Source organism: Rhagoletis pomonella, unplaced genomic scaffold (genome assembly GCF_013731165.1).
Source record: "Rhagoletis pomonella isolate Grant_MI unplaced genomic scaffold, Rhpom_1.0 Rhpom_scaffold_00008, whole genome shotgun sequence".
Taxonomy (NCBI): Eukaryota; Metazoa; Arthropoda; class Insecta; order Diptera; family Tephritidae; genus Rhagoletis; species Rhagoletis pomonella.
The window spans coordinates 22,360,916-22,385,359 of NW_023458562.1; the positions used below are offsets into that span (position 1 = coordinate 22,360,916).

Here is a 24,444-nt window from a genome sequence, read left to right on the forward strand (position 1 = left end):
TAATTTTTAAGCAAAAAACAAAACCGACTTCAGTTCTCATATAAAAATTTAAGCTTATCGCTCATTTCTTCATGATCCAATGATCGGACTTAAACCAAATTAGAATGGGACTATCTATGAGGTAACTCCTCTCCTTAAAAAAAAAAGAATTATAGAAAACGGTTAACGTGGTCCAAAGTTATGCGGTAACATACATAAAAAAACATTCCGACGAATTGATGACCTTCCTTCTTTTTTTGAAGTCGGTTAAAAATAGGAAATTCTTCAGCTAAAGATATGGGTTGTGACTACATAAATTTGCATGTGGATACTTAAACTTTAATTTTCCAAAATAAATTCGTTTTACTGGATTTGAGTCAGGAACAAGTATACCAAGGTCTATGGCCGTATGCAATTTGTCTTTGGTAGAGAGCTGTGGTATACAGTGTTTAAAATTCTATGTATAATCACTAGTACAGCAAAATATTGCACGTGTGGGCGTATTCATTTAAAATACATACGGAATTATTGTTATTACTACTTTTCTACGTTAATTTGTTAATTACACATACAGAGATGTCAACACGAATTTAGAAGCTCTTTCAACATCAAAACTGCGCTAAATACGAGTAGCTACTAGCGAATAGCATGGGTACGATTAATTGTATAATTTACGTACTATCCACAAACTCCGATTTCACAGATCTTTCCGGGTTTAGGTATTTAAATTTGTCAGAAAACACTTATTAAGAATATATTTCATCCATTTCGAAAATCTTCGAAACATTTATCACCACTTAGGATACCGTAGAGTTTTCATCACTCTCGTCAGGTTGTTCGAATGGATCGCTGTCCCGGCTTTCCATTAACGCCGAAACTAGCAGCGGAATGCTGCCCAAGACCATGCAAGCGCCCATACAATAGAAGCAAATCGCGTAGCTACCTGTAACGTCTCGCAGGAAACCTGCCAAAGGTGGCACTGAGATAGCGCCGATGCTCTGGAACATACGCACCAAGCCATAGCTGGAACTAATACGATCCGTACCGAAGATATCAGCTAACAATACTGGCATCAAAACATACCAGCTGCCCAAACAGAAACCATAAATAGCAGCGGATACACCTATTAAATACAGAGAATTCTCCGATGGTATGGTGAGTACGGCAATACCAGCGCCGAGTATACTGAAAGCCATATGTCGCAGTATATATTAAATTAGTTTTTACTTATAAACAGGTAATTCGATAACGATGCTCACCAAAAAATATAAGTCTTTTTGCGATCAAAGAGTTGCAAATCTGACAACCAGCCAAGTCCCAAACGACCACATAAATCCAGCACAGCGCTCACGGCGACAAGGTAGCCAGCTTGGCTTTTGTTGTTTCCTGGAAGAGATAAGCATAGATAAAAAGCCAAAATAAAAATAATTTAAATAAATAGTTAAGAGTAGTTTAGGTTGTCGCGGTCTTCTATAGGACACAATTAGGATCAGAGCCCATTGTGATGTTGGTTCAGCAGCTTCCAATCCCTCCTAAAACCATTTTGAACTTCGCAGGAATTCTAGAAGATATCTGATTTCCACGCAGATAAGGTCCCCCAAGTTATCGAAGAATTGTCTACCTAGAGTGGAGAGTCGCCATCTGAATGGAGAAGGGCACTGGCACAACAGAAATATAATCAAGCGATTGCGCTCGCTTGGACATGTTGATCGCATGGATGACGACGCTCCGGTGAAAAGATCTTTAGATACGGCATGCTCAAGGATGGACAAGGCCTTATTATAAGGCGTGTAACTGGTTGTAAATTTGTTGAATATCGTAGGATGGCAATGAAGTTCTTAAGAGCTGGCATGAAGTTGATAAAAGCTGGGATGAAAAGCATTATGTGACTTTAGGTGGTAACCAATTTACGCCGCACAGTCGACGAAAAGCGGAAGAAAATCAATATCTTGCAAACGGATAGTCCGATTAAGCTGAAAATTGGTACACTGAAAATTCATAAAATGTCTAAGCTAAAACTAGAAAAAAATTTTGAAAATTCTAATAGTTTTTTTTCCAAGGTAACGGTGCGATTCGCCGGTGGCTACACTTTTTAATGACATTTATTTCAACTCATTGACTTTATTCTCAAAAACATTTTATTATTATTCCAAATGCTACTTCGACCAGTATTTGTATTTCATCAACAAGTGCTTTTACACAGTAGATAACACAATTGATTTCATCAAGATTTTGAGCTAATACGGACATTTGAAGACCTCAAACGGCCAAGGTGGCAGATGGTGGCAGCTGATTTTACATCTATCTGATTGCGCAGAATGTACTTAATACTAAAATATAGTACTCAGCTTGGAGAAGAGTGGAGCTTTTTTTATAGACCTCTTAATCGCATACTCTTTTACATATTTTCTTTCGATTAACTGATTTATGTTCTATTAAGACCATGATAACTGGAGGAACGATATTTTATATTCTATCTAAGGTACTATCCATACCTAATATAAAAATCATAAAAGATTTTAAATATTGTTCAACCAGCTAAGGAACTTATTAATCAAACTTTTATAAAAAAAATATTCAGAAAAACCTGCTGCCAGCAATAGTACAACTTTGGCGCAGCACATAATCTTTTTATTTTATTTTGTTGGATGTTGCGCGTATCAGGGATAGAACTTGGGTTCTATCTATTGTTAGTTTGCAGCGCTAACAACTCCGGACTACCCGTAGACTTAATCTTATTGTGTGCGTCTTGGGAAGTAGAGAGATTTCACCTTTAGAAACCTACTCTTGAGGACATTAAGGGGAAAAGGAAAAATGTGGCAGTGCTCACAAGAGTTCTGTTGCTCCAGTCGCGGTGGTTGCTTCCGTGGCAATACCCAATTCCGATATCGAATCGAATATTAAAATACATCAGCGGACGAAGGCGGCTTCAGCAAAACCGACGTCTAGACCCATGGTATCCTTTGAAAAAAAAAACCAAGGGCATAACTAGTGTAAGAGTTGATCTTTCTCTGCCATGAAAATTTCTGCCCGACGTAAATTTAGATCGCGACAGAACCTAATCAAAACCTGCCTCAACGTCAAGAGTACGCCAGAGAACTAAGCTGAAAGCAATGCAAGTCTCGGCTAAAATTGGAAAACATAACGAGCATGTTTATAACGGGTGCTAGAGAGGTAATAAGTCATATATTTCTTTAGTCTACAGAATTCACAGATCAGGATTTTTTTGAGCACACCTTTGGCCATAAGAAACAGGGTGAATATTTCGCTCAGAAATGACAAGGAGGCATCCACGGGCTGCATGCTGCTCTCAATCCCCATTTACTACTGAAGCATCTGAACAAGAATCGGCAAGAATCATAAAAAATTTAACTTGCAAAATCCTCAACCGTTCGGAGGTGGCGAAAAGTGATAAGTTAAAGGCTAGGTTGGATATCCAAATTTGTATGCATCGGGCATCCTATTCAGCTCTCTAGACTATCGGAACTAAAACCTTCCATATACAATGACTCCTTCTTAAAGTAAACCTTAGCTAAAAAACCGTAAAACGAAAACTTAAAAAATATTTCAATTACCAATTGAAATAACGTGCGCTGGTAGGTAGTAAAGCATGTAGGGACAACCGACCGACATCAATGTCACCGACAAGCACATTAGTATGAAAGTAGTATCCTTTAACAAACTTATATCCAAATACATTTCGATGCGCTCACAACAAGTGCGTGGCTCATCGTCATCATCTTCGTCCTCGCCATCACTTGCGCCAACGCGAATTGGTTGTTGAGTCACTATAGCGCCGCTGAGGTCATGCAGTTCACCACGCTTGTTTAGGTCAGTGAAATTACTAACTGGTGTTGGTATCTCCATGCTTTTGCTAAGTCCACGCGTTACCACGGCAGGTGGTGAGAGCGGTTTTTCCAGATGTGCCTTTATCTTCGAGATGATCTCATCGTTGGCAAAAACATTACGACGTCGGCGACTGCCACGATTTGAATCGGTGCCCGAATTTTTGCGATACATCCAAGTGGAATCTGTGCTGAGATCTTCCACGGAGTGCATAATACCCGAACTGCGCACTTTCTTCATTGGCTTAATGAATGTGGTCTCGCCAATGACATCCTTGACTTCGTCATCACTTTCCTGTGCAGCGGTGTTTTGTTTTTCATTTGCTTTTTTTGATAACACATACGTATAAGATATTTTGGGTTGATAAGTAAATAGTTATAAAGTTTTTTTTTTTATAAATTATAGCTCACCACTTTCTTTGCCAGAGTACAGATCGTTTAGACGATTCTTTGATTCTTCCATGAAGAGGTGCTCGATGAATTTATTATTGAGCGTAGCATCACATGTGTCCAAATATGTGGAGCTAGTTAGCATACCCGTGGTGCTGGGATTTATATCGTTCAGCGGTTTGGACGATTCCTCTTCGTCCTCGTTCAACTTGCCATGCTCGCTATTGTAATCCTCTAACGGTCTATAGAGTGTTGCTGAGACGCAGACATGAAACATGCAACAGCCTAAAATTAATATCGTTCCGTGGAATCCGAAAGCCTCTGCCAAATGTTTAATGAGCACCGGTAGTATAAAACTACCTGCAGCGGTGCCCGACACACAGATGCCGTTAGCTAGCGCGCGATGTTTGTCGAAGTACTGTGACACAATAACTACTCCAGGCGTTGTGGAAAGACCGCCACCAATGCCTAAAAGGAAGCGGTTGTTTTTGAATCTCCCAAATTTGGTATATTTTCTCAACGCACGAACTTACCTGTCAAAACTCCAAATGTTATTAGTAAATGTAGTAAGCTGGTCGCAAAGTAGCTCAACATTAGACCCAGTGCACAGAAGAGTCCACCTACAAAAACAACTGAGCGGCAAGAAAACCGCTGACAAAGTGCACTGGATACAGGCGCCAAAACCAAACACAGCGCTGAAAGTATGGCTGGTATCCAGGAAGCCACAGTAGCCGTAGAGCTCGGAAATGTTTCCATAATTTCCACATAAAGTACACCATAGGATTTGACCAATCCGGCAACCCAAAATTGTACAGAAAAAGCACCAAAAACAATTAACCAGCCGTATCCTCCATCTGGTGGATCGGCATTAACAGAGGAACGTGAAGAAGCAGAGGTTGTGCGCTTGCCCGCAACGCACTGATCCGTATCGGCGCCACTGCCGTCGGCGGCGCGTGCAGACGCATTAGCGCGTCTTGGCTGTTTACCCCCACGTTTCGCGGCTTGTTCGATCAACTGTAGTTGACGGTTCGAACGTATCTCACGCGATTTGGCGATTAGAGGCCGCGCTGTAATACTGGAGACAGTCAACAGATTTTCATTGTCCTCCTCTTCAATTTCGGTGATTTGATGTTCCAAGAGGCTGGCGTGTAAAGTGCGACTAGTCGGAGCCGGACAGTAGGGCGTATTAATTGGCAACGTGGCCGGGCGGCGTTGTATTCCATGGGTGGTGGTGCCAGCGATGGTGGCCGTGCCATCCATTGTGCAGCTGATTGCTGCACCCGCAGCCAATACCGTGGCGGCGGTGGCTGCGTCCATTGACGTGGTAGAATATGCGTTTTGCGCACTACCGCCCATTGTTGAGAAGCCCAACCCGACACCCGCTTGCAGTCCAAGCCCTCCGCCGATGCCCATGACTTTGGCAAGTCCACCGCTATTGAGTGAATCCACTTGCTTAACGTCGAGCTCTGCAAGCGGCACCGGTGGCGCCGAGACAACTGAGAAGAGCGAGCCAGTTGACTGTTGACACTCGGTAAGCAATGATTGTGGGGCGGGCTGAGAGCAAGCAACAGCAGTCGGTAGTTCACACGAATCGCCGACGAGAGATGGTGGCGGCGATGGTGGTATATCGGTGGCGGCGTGATGATTATGCTGATCGGTGATGTAAACGCCAGGTTCACCAACACTGTCCGTGGATGAGCGAATGAACCCTCCCGACTGGTGCTGGACTCCACCAGTTGGGTGCGGTTCACTCGTGCAGTGAAACGGTCCCCGTGAATTCTGGAATGATATATTGAAGAAAAAGATCCAAAGAGTTAATAATCAAATTAATATCGTTCCTAAATTTAATTTAAAAAGAAGAATGTAAATAAATTCAGTTGTACAGTAATAATTACTATTAAGGTGTACATTATGTTGCGTTTATTTTGATGTGACTTTAAGTGCTAAGTTAATTCTACCTAAGCTGAGTGAAGAAAATGTTAAATGGGTATGGCGGATAAGATTTTATAGTGGAGCGGAAATACGATCAGAGACAAACGATAAGAGCTTACAAGAGATGCCTATTTACCGTTTTCGTCGCTTAACTATGTACCTATGTAAGCTTAGCTTATATCTTATCATAGCTCCAACCTAAATGTACCCTTAGAATCTGCGAAGGCTCAACTTCTTAGGATACTTCGGAGTCGTTTGCGTAAATTGTTTTTTGCCACTGGGAATGAGAAATAATGAGTGAGCGGGAGGAAGGGAGAGACAAAGACAAAGATAATGAAACAGACAAATACTATGACCTTAGTCTAAAACTAAGATTAATACGAATTTCTTCAGTAGAATGAATAATTATAATAATAATATTTTGCGCCCCGATGCGTAATTTGCGTCTTGATGTTGTATGTATGTATGAAAAATTTTTCCGTCCTTTAAAACTTTTTCCGAAAACCTTTGGGTTTGACTTATGTGGAACATACCGCACAGTGTTTCGACTATATGGAGGCAGGTGGAAATAATAGTAAACCTGTACCAATTTCACTGAAATTTGATATGTGCTCTAGTTTGCCTTAGAAATAGGGAATTATGAAATTTGGTAAAGATGGCATAATTGCAACGCCTTCTACTCTTATGGGCGGAAATATTAAATTTCATCCGATTTCGATGAAATTTAGTTTGTGCTCTCTCTTTTATTAGGAAAACCTTAATATAAAATATGGGGAAGATTGTATCACTATAACGTCCAAAACTCACAAAAAATGTGTTCCCAGTCGTTAAATGTGATGGAATTCTGGTTAATTGTTTTCCTGCTTTTCACTCTCAGAAAACAAAGGTTATACTATAAAATGACTTAGGTATAAATACTCGCTTTTTTCCCAATGTTTGGTGAGATTTTTTCATTGTTCGAAAAATTCTTTTCGCGAAAGTATGCAAAAAGAAGCTGAAAATAAAAAATTAAGAAACATTTGTCTAATTTCCAGACCTGACGGACCGGTACTCACAATTTTTTTTTACTAATAATTTTTAGCATCTAAATTTCAAAGTAAATTTGTTGGTAAGAAAATAGGAAAGTACCAAATAAATGACAAATACCTTCACCTAAATATTCCACGATATTTAAGTAATTGATTACAGTTGAAAAAGAAACATTTTCTTTAATGGTATCGCGCCGATTCCCATATTTCTTTGGAATTGTATCGTTCGTGAAGAACGGGGGTGAGTAAATAATGTGAAATGTGCTATTTGTGACTTTTACTTTTCCCTCCCTAAGTCCAACCGGTTTTTTTTTTATCAACTGTCACCATGACTTTTTTCTATCTGCCTCCATATAGTCGAAACACTGTGTATCGTGTTCATTTATGCTTTTTCTTCTAGTATTATTTAGGATTGAATGAATGAATAAATATTTGAAACGACGCATCTCAATACCTAACTTTAAAAACATCCATCTCACTAAAATAAACGTATGCTTTACACAACCAACGCTCTTGTGGGTCTTGTGGACCCTCATATAGTGCTTATGATATCTACACGATACCCACATTTTGGCGACGTTGACTATTTATTTTTTTATTATCTAATTTTGTATAGTCATTCTATAATATAAACACAAAATTAAAAAAAAAAAATCCACACAAAAATTAAATAATCAAAACTAGCAGAAGCACTATATAGTATGCGCCAACTATGTCCTATCAGTGTGACTTTAGCCTGGTAACTAATATCTGAGAAATCATTTAAAAGACCCGCGAAATGAGGATCGAAATACTCCATATCTTTGTCGGTCTTAAAGCCGAAAATTAAACATTCACACCTATTTCCACACCTCTGAATATACACATAGCTAATAAAATTGAATAAAATTAATAAGATATCACATGGGTTTTTGTTAAGAAGATATTCATCTTATTTTCAGACAGAAGATCCTTTTAATAAAACTAAAAGTTTTTAAGATTACTGCATTAAAAGCTTAAAATAGAAAAAAATATGAAAAAATTGCGCTGGCATGCTCTCGAACCCGGGACCTACTCTGAATGGCAGCCCTGACGGAAGCAAGTGATTTTTTTCAAATCAACTAATTGAAAGACTACTTAAAAACTAATGCATTGAGTATATGTTTCGAATTTTGATACTCCTTTTTCTCAAAGTAACAATTAGTGTCTTGGAAATGTGAAAAAGCATCTGCGAAGTGCAGAACGAAAGCGCATTCAAACGAACCATACATACTTTGAAGTTGTTTAAGCCAAATTCTTTTTAAAGGAGTGGAAAATATATGCAGCGAAAGGCAATTGACTAGGACATAGGACCTAGGACATCGCCACGTTAAATAAATGAATTCGTTGCAGAGAAAAAAATGAGAATTTTAATTAGTTAAATAATAATAATAATAGATTGGCGCTTACACATATGTTGGTGTTTGGCCGAGCTTCTCCTCCGATTTGTGGCGTGTGCCTTGATGTTTTCACACAAACTGGAGGGACCTACATTTTTACGCCGACTCCGAACGTGGATTGTATTTTTATGAGAAGCTGTTTTTGATGGCAGAAATGCACTCGGATGTTTTTCATTGCCTGCCGAGGGGCGACCGCTGTTAAGAAAAAACCTTTTTTCTAAATTTCTGTGCGGTGTTGCTTTGACCAGGGCTTGAACCCAGGTGCTGCGGAGTGGAACCCGCACTGCTTACCACTACACCACAGCGGCCGGCAAAAAAAAATTTAATAAGTTATCACTGAAAATAAAGTAGGTTATAAATTACTTTCAAATTAATTAAATTTCCTGCAGAAAGCTTAAAGAATCCCTATAGAATTTTCTTCGATTTTTGGTCTGTTTTCCCCCTTAGCCAAGAAACGTTTCATATCGTTTCTATATGTCATATTTTTCTCTGTGTCCCAGAGTGTCCAGATTTGGCGATTTCGCGCCATTGGCGATTTTTGGCAATTTTTTCCCTTCAAATAAATTTTTTCCAATTATAAAAATACACAAGCTTCCACGATAATTTTACAGAATAGGCTAATGAACTGCGTGATAAACTTGACGTAAGAAGCATATTAAAAACTGTCAAAAAATGTTAATCACCCTAATCGAAGAACTTTTGAAACGATTACCTAGTCAATTAAGTACTTATAAACAGTGTTGCTAGAACTATTTGGACGAACCGGCTAAATTGGCAAATAAAACCGGCTAAAAACGGCTAAAATGTTTCAACTAAATTTCACATGTTTTATTTAAATAAATCACGAGTACTATTTCTGGGAGAGAAGTTACAAATTCGAGCCGGAAAAAATTTTGCCAGCAAAAATTTGCAATTAGGAAAAACATATGATTGTGGCACATGGTTGGATTTTTTGTCGACGATAATTTGAATAAAGAAGTTCGTTAAATTTAAAAATTTACAACCAGAGCGATTTTAAAATGAAAAATGTAAGTTAATACTTGTTTACTTAATTAATTTAGTTAATTCCAAAGATTTGAAAGGTACTCGGCAAAAAAAAACTGTATTCTTAATCGGAATGCAATCTCAACCAGAGTCGATATAGTAAACCCGACAAAGAAATGTTGAAGAAAATCGGACTGACAAGATATATACACGTAGATCCTGTTTTTTTACCCCTCTGAAAGAATTTTAAAAATTCTATACAAATTTCTTTTGTTTGAAATGCAACCGTGGACACTAGCTGGCAGAAAATCTTGCCAATTTGCGTTCGTACAGAAAATTGCAAGTTTCTCTACATGAGAGAAAATTTGGGAGCATTTTTTCTTACTATCTGATATTTTGAGTGATAATTCTCGGTGGATTTTCGACGAACAAACCTATTGTCTTTCGTACGAGGCCTTTTCAGACTGACCGATTCTCAATACACTCAAATAGAAACCAATACACATAAAAAACGCTATGAAAATTTCCATTCAATTTTAAGGCAGTAAAACAACGACCTTAAGTTAAAATTCAACCGAGGCCATATATTGACAAGGGATGCAAAATCACAGTTACACAAAAGAACTGGTCACATTTTTCAGAAATCCCTTCAATTCTGATGTAAAATATGATGCCAAGACTGCAGATCTCCCATTTAGATGACCGGTCATATGACCGGCAGATGTCTCGTAAACGTGAAACGATTTCTTATTTTCTAAGTTTGCGAATTAAACTTCACACTCAAAATTAAGACATTTATAGCAAACATTTTATGAAGAAAATCCCTTCTTCGTTTAAAATAAAAATAAGCGAAATCGGCACAATTTCATACAACCCTGCATAACATGAAAACTTTCTCCACGATAAGGCTAGTAGCCATTTCTAACAGATTTTGGGTCGCTTAGTCAAAAATGGAAACATATGTATATACATATTTGAAATTTAAGAAAACAAGGCAAATAGCAAAATCGGCTAAAACCGGCTAATTTTTTTCTGCAAAACGGCTAACAAATCGACTGCCGGCTAAATCGAAATTTCTCCGGCTGTTTGCTATCGCAACCGGCTAAATCTAGCCGGAAAACGGCTAAAATGGCAACACTGCTTATAAAAAGCTTTGATTTTGTCGCCAGAAAAGTGTGTGAATCACAAGAGGGCGAGTTTCAGGGACCTGCCAATTCACTATTTGACTTTGAAGGAAAGAAAAACAGAGGAAACTGAATATTCAAATCTTTTAACTTTCCCATGGAATAACTTTTTTTCAGAACCATTCCATCCGACTATGAAGTATTTTAGATAATTGCTTACGGAGTGAAAACCGCAACAGGCAATAAAATATTTGGAAATATAGGTTAATTCATATAATTATCCTTGCCGCACTCACATGCTTTGTTGAGCGCGTTTTTTCCGCAATGAATTAAACAAAAACTAAGATTCGTATTAGGATGAGGTTAGAAAGTCTTATATAGTGGTTTGTGTTATTTATTATTACCCTCTGAAGGTATTATATTCGTTTTTGGTCTTAAAAACAATATTATAAAAAGATCTTATTTTTTAAATAAAAGATTTGTTAAATCGATTAAATGAATTTTATTAAAAAAAATTGCGATTTTTTTCCAGAAATTGCGCTGTTTTTTAAACAATCTGGACACCCTGCTGTATACATTCTTTACAAATATATAAGTTCTACTTTTCTTACAGCTCGATGAAACTATTGATCATTCTTTCCGTAACTGTAAAGCTTGCTATTTGAAGCGATGGGCCAGTAGATTAAAGATACGTGCCAAGAATGGTACAATAATTACAGATACATATTGTCTTCCCTATAAAATGACTACTACCACATATCGAATCTGTTTAATGGGCTTTGCATACAAGCGATTATCCGGCGCAGCTCCTCGCAGGGCATGACAGCGAAGAATTTTAAATTTTCCCTAAGTGACATTTTCGAAGAGAGATGCTACTCTCATTGCCCTCATTAGTCTGTTCCAGTACCATAAGATTTACAGGAATTACTGAGAAGCCTTTCTTGTACATACATTGGGGCATATTTATAGTCGAAACAAAGTCGATTATAAAGCTAGTTGCCGCCATTTCATTGAAAATTATGACAAAAAGCAGCAACTAACTGTAGTGTCGACTTCATTTAGGCTATGCATAGTCATTCTTCAGTTACTGGAACAGACTAACGGATTACACTGAGAAGCTGATTCTGGAAGACTATGCGCTCAATGCCGAGAATAATTACACTACTGCTTCACATGCGCTGCTTCTCTATGCCCTGCACTTGCAATGTAAGTAAAACCAGCGCTTAAAGCCAATAAGCTTTTAATTAATTGAAGTAGTTTGGTATTTATATGACATAAATAAATTGAAAAGCGTGAAAACACGCAAACTGATATTTTCATTGCAATTTTACGCTCACATGCGCTGTAAGTAAGAAGGATAAATTAGTGAGTTGCACCAGCGGTTCTGTATTGTACTCATATAGAAATTTCTGCCACAAGTGCTTGGATGCATAAATATTTGTACATACATATCGCCACTTGAAATGCAAAACGACGTAACAAACATAGTCACTGAAATGGAAAAAGTCGTGGCCAATCATTTTTTTTTTTCATAAAACATGTGGGGATAAAATCCATCATTTAAATCAAGGAGTGAATGTTGAATTTTTTATTAGTTACGACTTTTTGCACTTCAGCCATAATGTTTGTTACGTCTTTTTGCATTTTAGGTGACGATATGTATGTATAGTTAGATATGTATATCTGCGTGTTTCTACAAAGTCTCGCCCCATAAATAAATAGTTTCCTGCACTCGATCAATTACTTAAATTGTGCAATTTACCTTACTTGTTTAATCGATTTAATAACCAACGCCGCCGAGTACAACTAAGCGGCTTAACAAATAAATAAATGAACTCATCAAAAGAAAAAGAAACTATAAAATACGAGCAACTGACGGCATTCAGGAAGATTCCATAAACTTTAATATAAACCGTTTGTATTTGCTCAACACGATACACAGCAGTCAAGGTCAAAGTGCAGTTCGTATAGAAGGAGGTAAAAAGGAGAAAGAGTGCGGCAGGCGAAATTTTTAGAGGGGGGAAGGTTAAAAATTGTTTTTCATGAAATCAACTCCACCAAATATGCTTATATTTTACTTTTTTTAATAAATTCGAGTGCTCACATACAATTGTCCACAAAATAATAGGAGTGCATAATTTTGAGCAGTTTTGGCTATTTGTCTTTTGTTTATTTTTATGGGTTTTTTTTATTTTTTTATAAAAGCCTAGCTGGTTTTACGGCAAACACCATATAAATTGACATTTTAAACTTTGTAGAAAAATTATTTAAACTGAAAATTTAAAAAAAAATTTCAAATTTTTTAATCAGAACTTTTTTTTGGTACGCAGTTTTGTAGCTCATTTAATTCTAGTGAAAGTTTCATGTTTGTAAAAATCGCGTTGATTTCTGAGAATTTTTTTGGTTGAAGGTGTTTCACGACTTTCGACTATTTTCTTTTATATTAGCAGTTCAAAACTTGCACTTCATTACACTAGAATTAAATAAACTAAAAAATTAGCTACAAGACTGCATATCAACATTTTTTCTAAAGATTCTGGTTAAAAAGTTTGAAATTTTGGCGAAAATTTCCGGTTTTTAGGATTTTTGTACAAAGATTGAATTCTGAATTTATTTGGTGTTTGTTGTATAACCAGCTAGGCTTTTATACAAAAATATCAAACATCAAAGAACAAATAGCAAAAACAGATCAAAGTATCGCACTCATATTAATTCATAGACCACTTTTAGAAATACCACACTGCTTCGTCTTTAAAAGAAAAAATTTTATTAAATATATCCTTGCTCGTAACTTCTATATTTCTGCGGATGTTAGGTAAAGCTAAACTATTTAATATTTGTTCCCCAGTTTTACTTCGTTATTATCATGATAAAAATATAGTAAGGTAGAACCGCTGAGAGTCACTTTTAAAATTCTTGACGTTTCCAAACAATTTAATTTTTAAATTTACTCACAAACTCACACACACATTTTCATTTTCAATCTCAAGCAACAACAATTTCGTACAATTTCAATTTTTTATTTTCACTTTTATATGATTTTAAAATGTTGGCAAACTTCAAAAAAAAATCATGGCCGACAAATTGAGAGAACGGTTATACCTTGCTATGTTTTTATCATGGTTATTATGATTTATGCTTAAGAAAGAGGGTTCACTGGAATCAAGTGTCACAGAAAGTGTTGCGTCTATCTGCACGATTCGGTCTAGGAATATTGTTGAACTATGCCCCGTAGGTACATTGAAAGAATGCCTGTAAAGAAATATTAGTTAAGCAGGATATTAGCAAACAAAAGAAGTCATTAAAGCCGTTTTTCGTGTATTTAACCGCAAAAAAAAAACTCAACATCTTGGCGCAGTTTTAATATCGAGATCGGGTTCTACACAGAAAATTACTTCGGAAACGACCTAAAACACACTAAAAGCCATTTAAAAACCTAATTATAATCATATCGCTACACGTATATCGTACAGGTAACGTAACAGTCGTTTTCTGCAACGTAACTGTCCGACTATTTTTTGCAAATACATATTGACTTCAAAATTAATTTCCAATGCCCTCATATCCGATGCGATCGTTCGATTTGCCAAAATTCGGCGTCAAATTAAACGTCTTGGACTGCAGATGTGCAGTAAGATTTCACGTTTTTGAAAAGAGTTGCCACCCTTTAAAAAATCATATTCAAATTATTTAAAAAACCAAATCAGTTACTACAATCGAAATGGTTTTGAAAAGCTTTGTTTCTTAACTATAGGAGGGTTGTCACTTGTTAAAAAAAACAATTAAATTTTAAATAAGGGAATTGGATAAGAAAAATATATATCACGATATGGGTGCCAAACAAAAGGACTTTCAGAAGATAGTTGTTTGAAAATATTTTGAAAAGTGTTGCCACCTGCTTCAGATGTCGAATTTAGTTAACTTACACACAAGTTATATGAAATATCACAATATGGTTGTCAAACGAAAGAGTGTTAAGAAATCTTTAGTTTAAAAATTAGATTCAAATTATTTGCTAAGTTCAATAAATTATAAAAATATGGGTATCAAAAGAAGGGGGATTATCTTTGTTTCTGAGATTTAATTATCGGGGTTGCCACTTGTTTAAAAAATCAAATTCAACTTAATTCATCAGTTAATTAAAAAATATGTATCGCAATGCCAGACCCTGTTAACAAGGTTTTAGTTTGAAAATACTTTTAAAGAAGGCTGCCATCTGTTAAAAATGTCTCATTTAATTAACTAATACAAAAATTATATGAATTATAAAAATACGGAAGTCAAACGAACGAATGTTAAGAAATCTATAGTTTGAACAATTGGAAAGTTTGAAGATGGTTGCCACGTTGTTAAAAAATAGCATTAAAATTATTCAATAAGTTGAATGAATTATGTTTAAAAACTCTTTATTTCTTACCTTTATTAAGGAGGGTTGCCACGTGTTTTAATAATCAAATTTAACAAGTATATTACAATGTCAGATGAAATTGATTTAAGAAGGCTACCCACCTGTTTGAAAAGTTGAATTTAGTTAACTTATATACAAGTTTTATGAAATATTAAGATATGGATGTTAATCGGAAGAAATTGATGGATGTTAATCGGAATGAAAGCTTTGGTATGAAAATATATTTGATTAGGCTACCACCTTCTCGATTAACTAAGGGTGATTTGGTTTCTACCAAAACGTGTCGACTTTTGATTGCCCCTTTCTCTTTTCGTGTTCGATTATAAAATAAAGGCAAACGGTGAGAAAATTTTGTGTTCGTTTCTCAAAATGACACACTCGTTTAAGGCAAAAAAGGAACTTTCTCTGTCCTTTGAAGCTTTGACAGGGGATATGGTTGCCCTGAAAATCAGATGGTTGCTTAAAACGCCAACATTATGAAATGCCTGAACTAGACAAGGAAAAGAAGGCAAAACCATGCCCTTATACAAGGTTGCGTATATTATACGAGAAGGCATTTTATGTGATAGTCATTAAATGTGCATCATTCTTTCGAATGGCAGGTCAAATTAAATACCTTAGCGTGTAGTGTTATTTTGTTTAATTAAGATCTTTTTTTATCGGTGTAAGGTGATTTGAAATTTGTTGAAACTAAATACCTGAACTATGAGAGACCTCTCTTCACTCAGAAATGGCTGCACGGGCTTAGATCGCTTATATGTACTCTGACTAACGTTTGGAATATTTTTTTACGTTTTTGAATTTCAAGTTTGGGCGTTTTAACGCCATACGGATTCACTAGTATATATTTAATGCACAAGCTAAGCTCTTTGATTATATGACATTGTATTGAAGACGTATGAATTTATATTTCTACACACTATTAGTTGATGACTTTCAACTAAGATGGTAATGCCAACTGACCCCTTTGAACACATTAACCCTGAACTTAACTTTGCACACCACCCACACTAGAATTCTAATTTGTGCATATGTAGTTTGAATTGGTAGGCAAATATACATATAAATTCATATGTATATATGTATGTACATATGTTCCTATATACATAAGTGTGTATGTGAATCGTTGCCCTAAAATATTTAGTTCGAATAGCTTCATGACACCGTAAAGGTCAAGACGCGTTCGTTATTATTCGGAGATAGTAAAGTAATTGCTGTGTTTTGAACACATTTCGTACGCAACAGAACACCGGAATGTCAATGGACTTAAATGTAAAGAAATTGCACAAAGAAGAGGCCAAATAGCAATGACAATAAGAAATCTGAAAGGTTCAAGTGGATGAATAGAGAACGAAGTGTTGAGCATGCGCAGGAATCAAATGCAATTTGTGGCACTTGAGAGAAAATGCACGGCGATAAAATAGCAACACACAGTGCACAGTGAACTTGGACAATTGCATGTCCGTTGTGTGAGGTGTTAAACCGGCTGTCAGGAGAAAATACATGGAATGCTGAAAAAGGGACATACATATGTATGCTCATTTTAACACATATTTAATTATCTGAATACAAATTTACATACATACATATACATATATTTTTATACATTTCTACATACATTTCTTTCTGAATACATTCAAATTTATACATAAATATTTAAATGTGTGTATTTATAGTATGCAGGAAGCTGTAATAGTTCAAGAACATCTGTTTTGTTCTCTAAATATTTTTGCTATGCTCTAGTTGATACAATGGATTTCCATCGAAAGTATAACTGCTGTTTGTTTAAACACAGTATACAAATATGTACATATATATATATATACATTAGGGTGGTCCAAAAATGCATGTGGGGAAAAAGTTAAGTCGGAATTTTTTTGCTCTGACCCCCCTAGGATTACTCTATACCGAAAAAACGTATCTCTATTTTTTATTTTGAAATCAAAAAATATTTAGAGGTCGCTCAAAGCGCTCAAAGTTTTTCATGTATTTTATATCGGAAAAAACGACTTTTCGTATAATGGTATGGAATTCCTGAAAATCAATATTTTCGCTCAGAAGATTCTGTTTCTCATCAGGAGATTCCCAATAATAATACTCAATTATTTATTTAACCATTTTACCATAGTAACTATTTTTTATAGGTCCGCCGAAACCCACAGAAAATACCAGAAAATATAATGCGGGGATAAATAAAAATCGTAATTATTGAAAAATGGTTAAATAAACAATTGGGTATAGTTATTGGAAGTCCCCTGATAGGAACCAGAGTTTTCCGATTGAAAAATATTGATTTTCAAGAATTCCATACCATTTCTGCGGTATACATGGAAAACTTTGAGCACTTTGAGCGACCTATAAAGGTTTTTTTATTTCAAAATAAAAGGAAACAGGGGTATTTTTTTTTTGGTATATAAATATCTTAGGGGGTGAGAGCATTAAAATTCTGACTTTACTTATTTCGGACCTCCCTAATATAATAGACTTAAGTTGTTTTGTCAAATTTTCACAGATATACTTATGTATGTATCTTATCTCTAGAGATAAGACAATTTTCCAAGATTTTTATCATATACACGGTTCAATGCGCGAATTTCTGTCTTACCGCCATATTTATATATATGACATTTAATATAAGAGTTATAGAATTCTTATAATGACCTTCTTTTTTACTTTTTAGAAATTGTATTTGACAAAAGATTTTCCTTCGAATAAGTTGGAGTTTAAACAAATTTCAAACGCAAAAATTAAAGCAAATGAACTTGGCTCTATTTATTGTCTGTGCAATTTCTACGATTTGCATTTGACAAAACAACCTCTTTCGATTGAAGTTGTTTTGCCAAATGCATATTTTGTTGCTTTTTGAAATTAACTTGTTTTGACCAAATGCAGAAAAACTATTTATTATTTTACTCAAACTCAATTTGACAAAACAAATTGTATGGGATAAGATGATTTTTTTTTTTGGCTAGAAAAAGCATTTGAAAAAAGGGCTTATTTAAATATTTTCTATTTATTTAAAAAAAGTATGCTATTTAAATAAAAATTATTGAAAAAATCGTGTTTATTTATGTGTCCAGTTTTAACAAACATTTTTCCTTCATTTAAGAAATTTATGAATGTTGTGGAAAGCATTTCATATGCTCTCCTGAAAAATTTATAATTTTGAAAGAAGTTGTTTTGTGAAATTTTCACAGAAATGTGTAGGTACATACAGCTCCGGGATCCCGAGGTTTTTGCTGATCCATTTAAAGATTGAAAGAGATGTTGAAAACGAGAAAAAGAATTCATTTGACATGAAACACGAGAAATACAGTACACCAAAATTTGGATTCAAAGTGAACTTGAGCCATTTGCCCTTGAAAGTGAAGTTCAGGGCCAGCCTGAACAACTGTGCTTGTTCAAATATTTTGTCCAAGAACTGTGTAGTAACGAAAAATCTGGTAGCAATTGAAAACACAACAAGTTTTTACAGTGTGGCAGAGTTTTTCTTTATTTTACTTTGTTGCCCCTTTTTGGAAAAGGATTTCTGATAGATATTTTAGAATAAAAAATTTTTAAACCTCAAATTGCAAACTCTTTTACTAAGGGGCATTATGCTCCCCTAAGACCAAATGTGGTGGCAATGAATCTGTGTGGTTTGTAAAATGCAAAAAAAAAAAAATTTCGGGATTCCGGGCTTAGAATTTTTACATCCCGAAATCCCGGGATTGTTAAAATGCTTCGGGAGTGAATGCCCTAGTACATATGTATATGCAGGGACACGCATTTCGATACGATACGATACCATATCGACACTTTTGGCATTCTATACCGACATTTTTTACTCGATGGTACCCTAGTATCGTATCGAATGTCTAAAACTCAAATTAATAAGATAATGACCCTGATTGCGAGAGTCGTGTCGAATGCAAGTCGTTTTTCGAGGGTCGAATCATATCGATATTTTCACGTCATTGCCTAAAATTTCCACTCGACTAGTGTATTAAAACGGAAAAACTTGGCAGCACTGTATAGTTTCCGACGCTTTTCGTCGTTTACTTATTTCAGCACGACATTAGACAATTCCAATGATGTCGAGTCGTACAATTTAGCCTGTAGCGGGATTTGAACCCACGGCCTCGGTATTTTAAGTCAACATCTCTACGTGTAAAAATAATAATAGATTGGCGTTTACACAATATGTTAGTGTTTGGCCGAGCTTACCATATCGATACTTTCCGTTCGATATCGTGTCCCTATGTATATGTTTTTGCTTAACTGCTTTGCGTTTGCAAAGGACAACAGGGCGTATACGTATTGTCACACAACTAAGCTCGTTGCCAACTTGAAACACACTTATTTACATACAAGAAGAGTCGCTCTCAAAATGTTATGAGTAGGGCTCGGAATCTCATGTACTAAAAAATCAAAAATATGCACATATAATATACACTCAAAAATATACGCTATAAACAAGTAAAATATGCAATTAAAAATATTTTATTGCTGGAACAAAAACAAATACCACATGTATTTTTACAAGAAAGGAACGAAAACAAATCATTTCAAAATACAAGACATATTTATATATAAAATTAGTTTGTAATCAAGCAGACAGTTGCAATATTATGTAAATAAAGTGGTTGGTTTAAGTGGTTGGAAATCATACAAGGCAAAAATATGCACAAACCACATGCATTTATTGTAAAATACACTAAAATATACTCAATAAATATACAAAAATAGGCATTTTCGCAAAATATGCAAAAATATGATTTTAATTTTTCCAATCATATCGCTCATTTATTTCAATAGTGTCATAATCCAAAAAATATAAAATCTTAATAGAGTATGTAGAAATTACCCCTACCTCTGTTTCTATGTTGTGTAAAATGTTCATAGCTGTATCGATTACCAGTATCTCACTAGAACAAAATATGTATAAATTTTTTTCTATAGGAGTATATAAATTCAAAACTTTAAAGCCGGTTTTTTAAAGGTTAGCTTTCTTGAGTTATGACACTATTGAAGTAAATGAGCGATATTATAACAGTTTTTTCAGCTTAAATCATAAAAGATCCATCATAACGGTTAAAAATAATGTAAAAAATCAAAATCCAAAATAACGATTATGTTTTATCTGAAACAATAAAGATCACAAACCACTATTAAAGTTGACCGAAAAAATAAAGTATACTTCGAAATATAAATCATAGTGGTGCGTTTATCGTCAGCGTTTTGCGTGAAATTTTTCGTATGTATTTTTTTCCTGATCATGTAAAATCGAAATCCCGCATACTAATCTCTTTCATCCAAAATTATAAAACAGAAAGCTAAGCAAACGTGAGCAAATAAGTATTTGTTTACTTTTCAAACAATTTTAGCTCTATTAAGCATACAAATATTCAAGTCGGTACTTAAGGAGGCTAAGCACAATGTGTATACCAAATTTGGTCGAGATCGGTGAAGTAGTTTTTGAGATACGCATATATCATGTATGTAAGTCGGGGGTGCCAACCCCCATTTTCCTAAAATTTCTTGAAAAACCACTTCTTTGCTAAAGAGCGATTATACATATCAATTTTGAATAAATATCGATAAATACCTTAGTCACACTGCTCAAAAAATCTGAAAGTCCGTTAAATAAACATATATAAGTTCAAGGCCGTATTTAAGAAAAGGCGCCTAACTTCCACAACATTTATGCGGCTGCAATAAGTGAGCTATCAGTTTATTTAAAAATAGATTTAATTTTGGATAGTACTACGTATTTTGAAACTGTAGAAATTGTCGATGGTCAAAATATAAAAAAAAAAAAATAAGAGAAATATGGGGTTTTTATTTTACCCGAAAAAAAATCCCATCAAGCCAAGTGCGACAATAGATTATTATATACTGTCTTAAAGGCCTATATATCCTCGTCTCACACCATATTCGATCTTTGAAATCGAATCAAAAAGAGTCATTCAAAAATTCATAAATCTAAATGACCTTTAAAAAATCTATAAAAATACGCAATAATATTTCTCAAAAAACAAATAAAATTAGGGGGTAGGGTCTTGAAATTTCAAAAAATAAAATAAAAATTCAATGGCACCCTAATACACATCTATTTCAAACTTAAAAATCAAAAAAAGGTTTCATTATTTCCATAAATTGCGAACTTTGATCAGAATATATTTCCTTAAAAATGCTGTGATTTTTTTGTCCAAAGGTTACTGATTAAAGAAAACCTTTTAAATTTCGTTTGTAACAGGCTGGCGGATGTTTACATTAGATTTGATAAGAAATATCTGTACTATTGATATTATCTATGGTGTCCTTTATTTAGTAAAAATTTATAAAGAGCAGGGAGGTGAAATAAAGGACGAATGGCCACCGTAGTTATTGCATCAAATATTGAGCATAAATTAACAAATATGTCACTATAATTTATGTCAAATCTTACGTAACGACATTGATGATTCGCTTCAGTGGATTAACTGTTCACCTCGTATTATTATAATAGTAACGATTACTATTCTCTACTGGTGACCCAGAAAAGGCGGAAAACAGTAATTTTAGAACAATTAAAATATTTGAACTGAAACAAGTACTCGTACAAGTATTTGCATTCTTTGTAGCCTTTTTTTTTTGAAACGGCCTAGAAAACCCAAATACTTAGTCATCACAACTGCAACAATGCAAGGACCTTAACACAGATTAATACATATGGGTACATACTTACATTAAGTATTTACATAAGTACATATTTTTTAAAGTGACATTCACGCTATGATTCACTCGATTCAAACAAACTAAACAAAACACACAGCCAAATATGTAAATGCATACATATTAGGAATGTTAATTTTTTCGATTTTTGCGATCCCGGGATTTTCGGGACATCGTTCACACAACCCCGGGATCCCGGGATTAGTCCCGGGATTTAGATATTCATTATTATTACCTCCAGCAAAAAAATTATTAAAAATCCTGTACTTTAATGGGCTATACTTAAATTTTTGCATACCTAAAATTTTTCTAAAAATTCTGAGTAAAAAGATTGAAACAGTTTGAAACAAAAAAATTTCAAAACACACCAGCGACACTATGGGCCAAATATACTAAAACTGCGTGTTTAGTTTTAGATTTTTTTTTACTAGAACTTTATAATTTCAAAGATATCACAAATTTTTAAAAACTATTTAAAAAATTCAGTGCAACGTAGAATAAAAATCGGTACCAAATGAAAGAGACAATTTTGTAGGATTTAAAAAAATTTAAATTTTTCGGGTTCACAAGGACTAACAGGTATTGAAAACCCTTTTTAATCAATTTTACTTTTTTAAGCTAATAAAGTGAGAAGGACTATATTCGAGGACGTTGACGAGTTTATATCAGTCCTTAACATATATTTTTTTAAAGACATTTTCAATATATTATGCACCAAAAAAAATAATCTGCTCTTTTTCTACAGAATTTTCTCTTTAATTTGATACCCATACCGTTTTCCTAAGTATACTGCACTAAATTTTTAAGCCGTTTTCTGAATTACTCATATTATTCAATTTCCAAAGTCCTTTTAAAAAATGCTGACGTCAGAAAGAAAAGCTAAAAACGCAATTTTTCTGCATATATTTGGCACATGGCTTCGCGAATACATTGCCAGTCGCACGGGGTTATGTGTATGTATAATTAGCTAGACATATTTAAAAAAAAATATTAAACAAAAGAAATATAGCATAACATAACACATAAGCCATTCTATTATTGCCACCATTGCAAATTACAAATCCCGAAAATCTCGGGATTCTTGGCAACTAAACCCGGTATTTTTGGGACTTAAAAAAGTCCGGGGTCCCGGGATCCCGGGACTAACATCCCTAATACATATATATAAATTCATAAATATGTATGTCCACTTATACCTACGGTGACCAGACATTTCTAAAGAATCGAAGCCGAACATACTTACAATTTTGTTTTTAAAATAAGAAGACATAACATCATTTAATGCAATTTTATTTAAAACTAAACAAAGATAAAAAAAATTTTAAAATTATCGCAAAAATGTATACACACTATACGGCGAAAAAGGTCGCGCGAAAAAAAAATTTACGAAAAAAGACGTATAAAAGAACTTTAGCGAAGTAAGACGCGTAAACCTAGTTGACGGCAAAAAAAGACGCGTAAACATGGATTCTTACCGGGCCAAGGATTGTCACTTCAGTATCTTTCCCAAAAGCTCTTTGGGGAATTTGTATACTGCTACACCCGCAAACATAATTTACCGCAAAAATAAGTTTACGTGTCTTTTGTCGCCGTCAATTTTGAGCTGGCGTCTTAGTTCCTGTCTAGTTACAATATATCTATAGCTTATATTTTTCATATCCATGAATTTTTTGAGGGAACTAGTATAATTTTTTATAATTTGACTAAATTCAAGTCAAATCGTTTCATTAAAAATAAAACTTAATTGATTATTAAGACTTAAAAAAAATTTGACAAGAATGATAGATTCAATATAGCGAGGGTACCAGTACTCGAAAGTACAAGTACAATTTCTGCAACATTTCAGAAGATTTTCAGTTGAGAATCTGCAACATGTCATTAAGAAAGCAACAAAACTGCAATAGATCGCGAATATGAAAACGAACACGGAGACATATCTACATCTACATCTTCACCTTCAACTTCATCGTCATCTTCATCACCATCTTTATCTTTAAATTTATCTAGGTCAGGGAATGTCCGTATCTTTGCTGTTTCCTTGTCTTTGTTCTTGATACAGTGTTTGTTTTTCTGCTTGTATCTCTTTTCATTCTTCCTTCACAAGCTTCAAAAGTATTATTTTTCGTCTATGTGGAAAAGGACCTCAATCATTAGCGAGTACCATGTTGAATATAAAAAATCCGTCACCTAAAAAGAAGGGAATTGTTTAGTACCACTCACACCGTTTTTTGGGTGGGGGGCGGAGGGGGAGGGGGCGGAGCCCCCAAAACACCCCCCAATAGAAAGGAGACAGTCGCCGCTTTCTAAAAAGGGGAACCCCTCCCTTGGACCCTCCCACAGGCACCTAGGGAACCGTTTGAATAAGGGGGAAAAACGGATTTTTCTTAGGCAAACTGAGCAGTTTGAAGTGGAATATGACCCAACTAACAGAAACCGTGGGATTTTTTAATAAAAGAAATTATGCCAAATTAGATATGGGGGGATTTTGAATAAAGAATAAAAAGTTAATTAAAAATAGAAAAAAAAAGTTTTTATAAAAAAAAAATGTTCTTTTTAACAAATGTATTTTTGCGTAGAATTCCTTTCTACGTAAGCGGCCTTCGGCCGCACTTAGGGATTATAACCCTCAGGCAGTAGAAT

The 24,444-nt window shown here is 34.9% G+C and overlaps 1 protein-coding gene across 2 annotated transcripts in view; it reads right to left on the bottom strand.

Moving 5' to 3' along the window:
• Window positions 1-41: 41 nt before the first annotated feature.
• The window catches only part of LOC118744424, a 27,896-nt gene continuing 3,493 nt past the window's right edge, over window positions 42-24,444 (bottom strand). For both annotated transcript variants that reach the window (XM_036477437.1, XM_036477436.1), the window contains 5 exons: window positions 4,748-5,993; window positions 4,236-4,682; window positions 3,555-4,148; window positions 1,239-1,365; window positions 42-1,164 (listed from right to left, as the gene is read on the bottom strand). In XM_036477437.1, the coding sequence (XP_036333330.1) occupies window positions 777-1,164; window positions 1,239-1,365; window positions 3,555-4,148; window positions 4,236-4,682; window positions 4,748-5,993 (2,802 nt within the window). In that variant the 3' untranslated portion in view covers window positions 42-776. The remainder of the gene's footprint in view (window positions 1,165-1,238; window positions 1,366-3,554; window positions 4,149-4,235; window positions 4,683-4,747; window positions 5,994-24,444) is intronic.